Source organism: Carassius gibelio, chromosome A22, assembly GCF_023724105.1.
Source record: "Carassius gibelio isolate Cgi1373 ecotype wild population from Czech Republic chromosome A22, carGib1.2-hapl.c, whole genome shotgun sequence".
NCBI classification, from domain to species: domain Eukaryota; kingdom Metazoa; phylum Chordata; class Actinopteri; order Cypriniformes; family Cyprinidae; genus Carassius; species Carassius gibelio.
Genome location: NC_068392.1, coordinates 13,829,166 through 13,839,389, shown reverse-complemented (window position 1 = coordinate 13,839,389; position 10,224 = coordinate 13,829,166). Strand labels below are relative to the sequence as shown.

Below are 10,224 nucleotides of genomic sequence, written 5' to 3'. Positions count from 1 at the left end.
GTGTGAAAAGAGTTCTGACTGAAAACTACATAGGCGATGACCAACAGCCAATGAGAGAGCAGGATACAGAGCAGCGGGGAGTTCGTGGAGGAGTTATAGACTACAATATTAAGCAAGTATGATATAAGAACACACAATCCTTGTTCCTCGCATCTCCCCTACCATTTCCTCCTCCATAATCTTCTTTTCTTTTTCTTGTTTTCTCAGCAAATCCGCGCATAGGCAATTCTTAATGCAAGCTTCTTGCAGACTACCATTTTTAATAATCACAGTCTCACGTGAGAACTCCGATCTTGCACGTGTGATATCGCGTTGTTTCCTTGTCACATCTTGCGTGTGTTGGGTTGTGAAAAGTAGTTTGTGTGCCAGACAGAGTTGTCAGCGATTCTTCCTATTGTAAAGTCATGCAGTGTGAAACCTTCTGTCGCCGATCCATCATGCAGTGTGAACACAGCAGTGACTGAATGCTGGCCAATATAGTCATGCAGTGTGAAAAAACAGTGAACTCGGCTTAAGGAAAAGACAAAAACTTTCATCTTAGTGATGCAAGCGGGTTGACCCCGTTGCTATGTATGACACAATCTTTTGAAAACTGTGATTGGTTGGTTGTCCAAGAAGGAAAAAAAGAGTGATTTTAAGTATAGGGTCTATTCTAAATCTCACTTTGAATTTACATGATTAATTTTTCCTATTTGACCGTTCTCGCACACACACACACATTACATGCGTGTATATAAATCATTTTTTATTTACCATGCTTTTAATTTCCTATAAGTTATTTGATTGGCTTAGATTTAAAAGAATTGTTCCACTCTTTCCAATTACAGTGATTGCTGTTCTATTTAAGTGGCGGTTTGAATGTTGGTTTTAATCTATCAAACATGGAATCAAAACCAAGAAGGGCGAAAAAAGCCAAGCTGGACAGAGGAACAGTGTTTACTGTTAGCCCAGTTAGTGGATGAACAAAAGGCATTCTTAAAGGAAAATTTGGGCCGGGTGTCACAGCAAGGGACAAGAAGCAGACATGGGAGCGTATAGCACAAACTATTAACGGTTCATTCCCCCTGCTTGTGTGCACCTATAAGCCTGCTATATTCATAAATGCAGTTTTTTGAGCCTGCAAGGTGGGAATGTCCAGTGGAAATGAACATTATAGCGACACAATAAGATGTTCTGAAAGTGCTGTAATTGTTTGTGTGATCACTCTGCTTACAGAAAGTTGTGACAGACCCAAATCATCACTATTGCATTGTTGCATTTTCCCAGTTACCAAATATCGTAATGTAGTGATTACTTTAATTTCTGGTGCTATGGCTTTTCTGCGCTGTGTCGGAAATGTTAGCACGTCTCTAATAAGATCAGTCACAAACATGATCCCTGCACGATCTAATCTATAGCGTCTTTTTAACTCACTGTCATCCATTGTCTGCAACACATTTCTTCTGCCTCTTCATCTTTCTGCCCTTTTCTCCTCTGCTAAAGGAACTCTTAAGCCTCTTAAAAGTCCTTGTCTGTGTTCCTAACAAGTTTGACCTTAAGACCTCTTTTAAGGGTTAAGATGCTTTCTGAATTACTTTTTTCTACACAAGGATTTTTTCTTTAATTTTAAGAGTAAACGCCAACATTTCTAAGAATTTTCTTAGAATTTTGTCACTAGGAGCTACTTTTTCCATTAAGATTCTGTATGAATACGGGCCCAGATCTCTTTGTTGGAAGGAAAATTGGGTCTGTGATAAGATGACAGACAGCATAAATCGAATGCTAATTAACCTTTGATGGATGTAAGGAAAGTCAGCGATATTTATAATGTGGGATTGATTACTAGATTGTGTCTAGTATCTGACGCACTACTCCCAAACCTTGTTAACGAGAACATCATTTATTCTTCAACAGTGATGCAATCTACTGCAGAAACAGAAGTTTAAAGACAAAAATTAATAAAGATGGTTGCGCACTTTTTCCTCTGATGCGTTAGGTCAATATGAAAGTAGTCAGACTATGAATGAACTGCAGTGTGTCCACTCAGATGAGGGCCCTTGCACTTCAGAAAAGGTTGCGCTTTGGCCATAAATTCATGTGTCTCACAGCTGCTCAGATTCTCAGGTGGGGCATTGAACTGAATGCTGAGCTGAAGAGGTGAGTTGTGAAGGTTTGCGTGAAGACAGCAGCTGACTTCAAGGAGAAAGATTTACTACTTCAATTGCTTAAAGTCGGCATGAAACGGAAGTAGCAATTGTCTTTTTTTCTCTCTAGTGTGATGTCAATCCGAGTGAAACAGCATCTGAAATGAGATGGCGGGACTTGATTTCGATCATTGGAAGTTGGGTAATCTCCTAATATCCTTTCAGTTTTTAAGGTTAGTGTACTCGCATTGGTAAATGCATTGATTTCTATAAAGTGAAGCAGAAGCTCCGCCCTGCGCCATAGCTCATGACCAGAAGAGAGAAGTCGTTTAGAGGGGGAGGGGAGGTTAACGTTTTTGATTAAAAGTTACTAGGGCATTTCATGGTGACTTTAATAAATTTCAGTGTAGTTCATGTTTTATTATGTGTCAACTACTAACACAGTGTCGAGTGAATATTTCTGTACTGTAGCCAATGGAAATCTTAGATTATAAGTGATCAATATTGGACATATGTTTAAGTTATTATAACATGCTCGCAAATACAAGATAATTAGTAACTGTGTTTGACCCTTTTATTTTTTTGTTTTACAGATCATGTTTTCACAGCCGGTTATAGTCCTACATATATATTTGTTTCAAACAATTAAAGGGGGGGTGAAATGCTCGTTTTCACTCAATGTCCTGTTAATCTTGAGTACATTTAGAGTAGTACTGCATCCTTCATAAATCCAAAAAGTCTTTAGTTTTATTATATTCATAAGAGAAAGATAGTCTGTACCGATTTTTCCCGGAAAAACACGACCGGCTGGAGGCGTGACGTGTGGGCGGAGCTAAAGAATCACGAGCGCGAATAGGCTTTTGCGTTGAGAGCATGTGGAAGCTGTGACATTACCCAGAGCCGTTGAAAAACATATTAAAGGCTCTGACATTACCATGAGGGAAAACCCATCATCCAAAACAAACAATGGCTTACAGTCAGATTCAGCCGTTTATTTATGATCCAGAGGCTGAAACTGAACGAAAGCAGCAGCAGCAACGACTCGCTCCGAGCGGGGCTCGAACCCGGGTCTCCGGCATGGGAGGGGACGCACTAACAAGGACGCAGAGATATTTGAAGCAGTTTTACTCACCGCCTGTGGTTCTAACACACGATCGTGACCCTTTTTCGTTGGGATTGCATCATCCTTAAGAAATAAACGATATGCAAATCCGTCGTCAAACTGGGCCTTGTGAACAAGCATCTTCGAAATGCAGGGAACAAACAAAAACACTTGCACAACTCCGTTGATGCTCTGTAAAAATAAACTCCATCCACTGGTCCCTTAATGCTGTTTTTTTTGGTAATCTGCGCAGGGTTGTCTTGCCCTGGCAACCAAAAACACACTTCTTTTGTGACTTTTCGCGACGCTCTCTCTCTGCTGCTCAGACTCGCTATACGGGAGCGCGCGCTCTTCAGGCAGACGTGCCCTCAGGACCCCATATAAGGAAATTCCGCTCCATCTAACGTCACACAGAGCCATACTCGAAAAAAACTTTCCGAAACTTGTGACAAACCGGAAGGAGTATTTTGGGAACAAAAATACTCCTTCAAACGTACAACTTAATTTTTGAAACTTTGTCCATGTTTAGCATGGGAATCCAACTCTTTAACAGTGTAAAAAACTCAGTATGCATGAAATAGCATTTCACCCCCCCCTTTAAAATTAAAGTTGAAAAACAACTTTTCCTGTTGTTGCAAATTAAACTCTTTTTTAATAGTTTTATTTTTATTTATTTTCTTCTTCTTACTGTAGTCTCCTGTTCACCGCTATAGATTTTTGTATCACTTTTGCTCTGTGACCGCTTCCGCTACAGAGAGCACGGGCGTCGCGCACATTGATATGTATACTGACCGATAGGTGCACCAAAGTACCGCGAGACCTATTGAGAGCAGACCGCTCTTCTATGATTTTGAATCACTCTTGCGGTACTTTGATGTCATAACCGGTCTGCGCAGCGCGACCTCAAGTCAAACCCACCGAGCTAAGTTACTTTCTGTTTCTTACGGTGGTATAAGTAGTATTTCTGAAATATTATGTAAAATATATATTCCTTATATCGGGGCACCATGATCATCGGGTATGTCAATGTTTTAAAGTGATATTCTGTTTCAACAAACGGTTTGTACTTTCCACACTTCAGATCTGCCGCGATAAACTTACGTTACGTGAAAAAAGTGATCAAGTTTGTGAGTTAATTTGGCCTGGTTTGTTGTGGCTATCACACAAACTGACATTACCAACATCTAGCATTAACAAACATTTTCACTCTCATTAATGCATTATTCACAGTTTGATTAATTAGCGAATTACAGGTTAGTACTCAAAGAAATATCTATAACTATTATTGTGGTTTAGCCATTAGCATTAGCATGTTGTATCCTTTGTTTTCCCTGCATGTACAGTTAACGTTAGTCAGTTTGACTGTGTAGTGTATTCGAGGTTTTACCAGTAGTGGAAGATGGGTAAAGATGCTCCCTTAAAAACAAGAACATTTACTGCTGAATCATGTTCAGAGTTTATCATTTAACGTTACAGGATATTATAACATCTAGCAGGCTATATTATTAATGGAAATTATAAAGTTTTAAGATTTAATTTGATGCATTGTGTCAATTTAGAGACAACTGGTAAATAAAACTCAGTTAAAATCTGAATCCCATTTAATGTTTATTTTATAAATGTTTTTATTTTAATGGAAGATTGTCATAAAAGCGATAGACTACCAATTCAGTTTGAATGATTCAATTTAACTGGTCTTTAGGTTATGATGAACAATGAAAATTTTACTTGAATAATAACTCCATGAATTATTAAGAAAACAGTAAAAGCACAGTTCCACAATTGCGAGGGGGCATCTGACCTTATTCTGTCCATCTAAATATTCCACATCAAAATAAAATAACACAAAATATAAAAATACATTTAATTAAAATCATTTAAAAGTCACGATTAATAAGGGGATAACCATCTGATAAATGTGTCAAGATTTTAGAAGTCTAAACAGGGTTTCATTACTGTATAAATGCAATGCAATTTCAGTGAGAGTTTTTCTACACGGAGTGTGACAAGGATTTATTGTCATGTGTGTGTATATATATATATATATATATATATATATATATATATATATATATATATATATATATATATATAAGTAACAATTTAATCCATATTGCATGCATTTAAAACAGTGAAAATATTTATTTGACTTAGATTTAGGAATCGTCAGCAAGCTTAATATCTATAGCACAGTGAATGTTTATATGGTTATCAAATAATGAGATGCTACGTTTTATTCAAAATCTGTTTTATATTGACTAAATATAATTTATTATCTTTTTGCTATATTAAGAAACAGGCAATAATGGACTCATAAATGGGCTGTCCTGTTCTTTCCAATGCACTTGAACGCAAACTCCTAATTATAACTCCAGAAGTAAGAAATAGGTAGTTTCAGACACCCTTTCAGCACATGAAAGCAAAAACACATGACCTTGTTATTTATCACATTTAAATTCAAATCAGTTAATCCTAAATATAGGCCAGCAGGCAAATTCATTATTGTTCTTTAATTGTATGAAAACTCATTATTGTTCAAAGCCAGTGGTGTCCGTAAGTTCCTGGAGGGCCAGAGCCCTGCAGAGTTTAGATTTAACCCCAATTAAACGCATCTGATCCAACAAATCAAGTCCTTCAGGTTGTTTTAAAAACTACATGGTATGTGTGTCGGAGCAGAGTTGGAGCATTTTTAGTTGTCATGATAACTTGGTTGAGATCAACAAAGTTAAAGGAACTTGTTTATTTCTTTTTCTGCAGTTGGTGCTTCATCTGCATATTTGCAGTGGTGATAAACGAAGGTGAGCACAAAACAAACTACATTTAAAAAATTTAATTCATCCCACTATGTGTAAGTTCCAGACTGTTTACAATTAGAGTTTGTGTCATTTCAGTGTCTCTGGATGTCACTTTAGTGGGTTTTACTGGCAGTTCTGTTGTTCTGCCGTGTTCTTCAACTGAATATGATCTTGAACTTCAAGACATCAATGTGTTTTGGAGACACAATGGGAGTGAGACTATTTATGATCTAATTAGTGGTAAAGATTCAGTAGCAGGACAGAACCCACGGTACAAGAACAGAGCGCAAACTTTCCCTGATGAGTATCTGAGAGGAAACTTCTCCATCAAACTCATAAATCTCACTCACGCTGATGCAGGAGAGTTCGTCTGCCTCATCATTCACTCATCTGATTCTAAACAGGAGACTGTACTGCTGTTCATTAATGGTAAGTAAAAATAGTTAAAAAAATTATTAAAAATAGTTATGTTTGAAGTTTTAAAGGTGCAGTGTGTAATATTGACAGCTAACGGTTGAAATGGGAACATCAGTTCAAAATAAAAATATTGGAGAGAGTTGTTTCTATCATCCCTCCTCCTCAGACTCAATGCTTGCGCAGTTTGGCAGATTGAGGACACATGACATGAACAAGTGAAATGGACAATAGATGGCACCAAGCCTTACACTGTATGTTAATGTCAAAGAGCTTTTTAGATGGATGCAGAGGATTTTTAGGTTAGCAGAATCTGCAATCTCTGACCCTGTTTGTTCGCTTCTAGTGACGTTAAAAGCACATGTGGCCAAGTATGGTTTCCTATACTCTGAATTTGTGGCACATTTTTCCACTAAGTGCAAATAACAGTAAATTATATTTGTCTATTTGAAGTGGGCGGAATCATACAGACCAAAACAATAATTTTGACACGGGACATGCAAAGTAGAATAACTGGATGTAGGGGATTTTTTTTTTCTTTTCTTTTTTTCTTCAGAGAAACAAGTACAGGTGCATATCAATAAATTAGATTGTCTCGGAAAAGTTTGTTTATTTCAGTAATTCAACTCAAATTCTGAAGTAGTTGAAGTCTTTGGTTCTTTTAATTGTGATGATTTTGGCTCACATTTAACAAAAACCCACCAATTCACGATCTCAAGAAATGACAATATGGTGACATGCCAATCAGCTAATCAACTCAGAATACCTGCAAATGTTTCCTGAGCCTTCAAAATGGTCTCTGAGTTTGGTTCACTAGGCTACACAATCATGGGGAATACTGCTGATCTGACAGTTGTCCAGAAGACAATCATTAGCCCCATTCACACTGCACGTTGGTCCCGGAAAATTGCCGGAACATGGCCGACCTTGATCGATCCCAGGTTTGGGACCTAGTAACATCGCCGGGTTCGGACCTGAATGAGCGCTGTGTGAACAAAAGCCAGAACGTATGCTGTATAGGGTGTGTCATAGTGATGGCACATGTTATTGCGCGACTCTTTTACCGAGAGTTTGGAGGCAGATCAATGTTTGTGATGAAAACAATATGTGCAAACTGTAATGAAGTAGAGATCAGTTAGCTCTACACTTTTCACGCTGAAGCTGAGATAGTTCGCCAGCTTAAAGTGAAGTTAACATGATTATCATTTTCGACTCATTAGACGTCACATCCTGATGTCACATATCTTTACGGGACCTTTACGTGTTGTGTGTGAATGCTAGGAGTGTAAGAAAATATCGATACATGTGAGTATCGCAATATTTTGTTTGCTGATACTGTATCCATTCTCTCAAATTTAAAATGGATATTTAAAAAAAATCATACAAGATTCGTGGCAGATGTTTCGTTTTTAGCATATTTCCCTACTGCTACATGGCAGTCTTCATCTCTGAAAAAATCCTGAGTGACAGGAAATACTAGTATTAAAGCACGCCACTAATGTTAGCGTGAAAGATTTGTCCCAGTTCATGTTTCATGGCACAAAGCAGAAGTGTGCCGTCATGTGGGCTTTTGTGGTAACCTCCACCGTGGGGCATTGGTGCTGACTCGGTTCTGCCGCTTACCATAACAACCCATGTTAAGGCTCACGCGAGACGCAGCCATAGGCATGAAGGTCGCCCTGCTGCTGCAGCCATCTCTTATTTTGGGGGCGTTTTGTGCAGTTGGTGCGGTGCTCTCATCATGGTTTTTCGATGGTGGTTAAGTTAGTTTGATGTTTGAAATTCATTGGACATTAGTTTTTTGGACACTGTTTAGGCACCAGTACTGTTTTAAAAGTATCAAAATGACACTGGTATTGTAAAAAACACAATCGAGTCCCAACCCTAACACAGAAGTGTCAAGGAATTTGCTGAAGGATACGCTACCCATTGGTCCAAACTCCTCTCTTCAGATGAGAGCAAGTTTTGTATTTCACTTGGAAACCAAGGTCCTAGAGTCTGGAGGAAGGGTGGAGAAGCTCATAGCCCAAGTTTCTTGAAGTCCAGTGTCAAGTTTCCACAGTCTGTGATGATTTGGGGTGCAATGTCATCTGCTGGTGTTGGTCCATTGCGTTTTTTGAAAACCAAAGTCACTTCAACCATTCATTTACCAAAAAATTTTGGAGCGCTTCATGCTTCCTTCTGCTGAACAGCTTTTTGAAGATGATGATTTCATCTTCCAGCAGGATTTTGCTCCTGCCCGCATTGGCAAAAGCACCAAAAGTTGGTTAAATGACCATGGTGTTGGTGTGCTTGACTGGACAGCAAACTCACCAGACCTGAACCCCAGAGAGAATCTATGGGGTATTGTCAAGAGGAAAATGAGAAACAAGGGACCAAAAAAAACACAGATGAGCTGAAGGCCACTGTCAAATAAACCTGGGCTTCCAGACGACCTCAGGAGTGCCACAAACTGATCACCTCCATGCCACGCTGAACTGAGGCAGTAATTAAAGCAAAAGGAGTCCCTACCAAGTATTGAGTACATGCACAGTAAATTAACATACTTTACAGGAGGCCAACAATTCACTAAAAACTGTTTCCTTTTTTTATTGGTCTTATGAAGTATTCTAATTTGTTGAGTGAAGTTTTTTGTTAAATGTGAGCCAAAATCATCATAATTGAAAGAACCAAAGACTTAAACTTCAATCTGTGTGCATTGAATTTAATACACAAGTTTCAGAATTTGAATTGAATTACTGAAATAAATTAACCTTTCCACAACATTCTAATTTATTGAGATGCACCTGTATGTGAACTGAGCATGTTTCCTAAATATCTGCAGACATATAATGGTATTTTTATGCTTTAGTAGTCAGTCAAAAATGACATACAGCACCTTTAAAATAAAAAATAAAATAAAAAGAATTCTGCTGTATACAGTAAGAAATTATAGACACATCTGTTGTTTTTATCACATTATGCAGTAATGTTTCTTTGTTTTTGCCCCCCCCCCCCTTACAGAATCAACAGTAGAAAAAAGAAAAAATTCCACTGAACCAGCAGAGACAGAATCAGACCAGAGGAATGTATTATTAATCTGTGTTTGCATTCTTGTACCTGTAATAATTTTGCTGTCTATAGCCTGTTTCATGATTCACTGTAGAAAAAGAACATCAGCTCCCTTATAAAAGGATATTTTTTTAAACTGAAGGGCCTGTTGCACACAGCAAGTGTCAGCATCATCTATGCAGCCTGTATTTTTAGCACCCATGTTAAAAAATGAGTGTTCACATCAGATGCACGAGCAGCACGTCGTTTTCTACTGCATTCTCTCACCTTTTATTTTCTTGTTATACTGTTGCTGATAAATTAAATACTGCTTGTTCTTATTGTATATAAATTAGATTATTAAACACTGTAACATAAAAAAGTCAATCCTGTCCATATCGTAATTCTATACAATTGGTGTTTTTGTCAGAATAAATACATTTTGGATTCTTTAAGTGTTTCTTATTTGTTAGTTTTAGGACTGGACAAAAGAATCTGCTAAATTAATTCCTGATTACACATCAGTCAATTTAATTGTTTCTGTTAACAAATGGTGTGCTCAAGGTAAAACACGGTGCTCACGGCTGTTATACAGCTCTGCAGACTTGTCAGAAGAGAATAATTATTTAATGCATCTGCTGTACTACAGATGTGCTCTTCTAAAAAGGAAGCCTCTTTATTTTAAACATTTTACTGATCTTTCCAGGAGAGGATATCGGGTTGGGCGATTTAGCAAAAAATTGTTTTATCAAGATATGTT

General features: G+C 37.8%; 1 protein-coding gene across 1 annotated transcript; it reads left to right on the top strand.

The window, feature by feature from the left end:
- The first annotated feature begins 4,107 nt into the window (after nucleotides 1-4,107).
- On the top strand, nucleotides 4,108-9,909 carry LOC127943183 (ICOS ligand-like). Its single transcript, XM_052539417.1, has 4 exons — nucleotides 4,108-4,243; nucleotides 5,983-6,023; nucleotides 6,117-6,449; nucleotides 9,438-9,909. Exons 1-4 carry the CDS (start codon nucleotides 4,233-4,235, stop codon nucleotides 9,602-9,604), a joined length of 552 nt encoding a protein of 183 aa, XP_052395377.1. The 5' UTR covers nucleotides 4,108-4,232; the 3' UTR covers nucleotides 9,605-9,909.
- The last annotated feature ends 315 nt before the right edge of the window (nucleotides 9,910-10,224 follow it).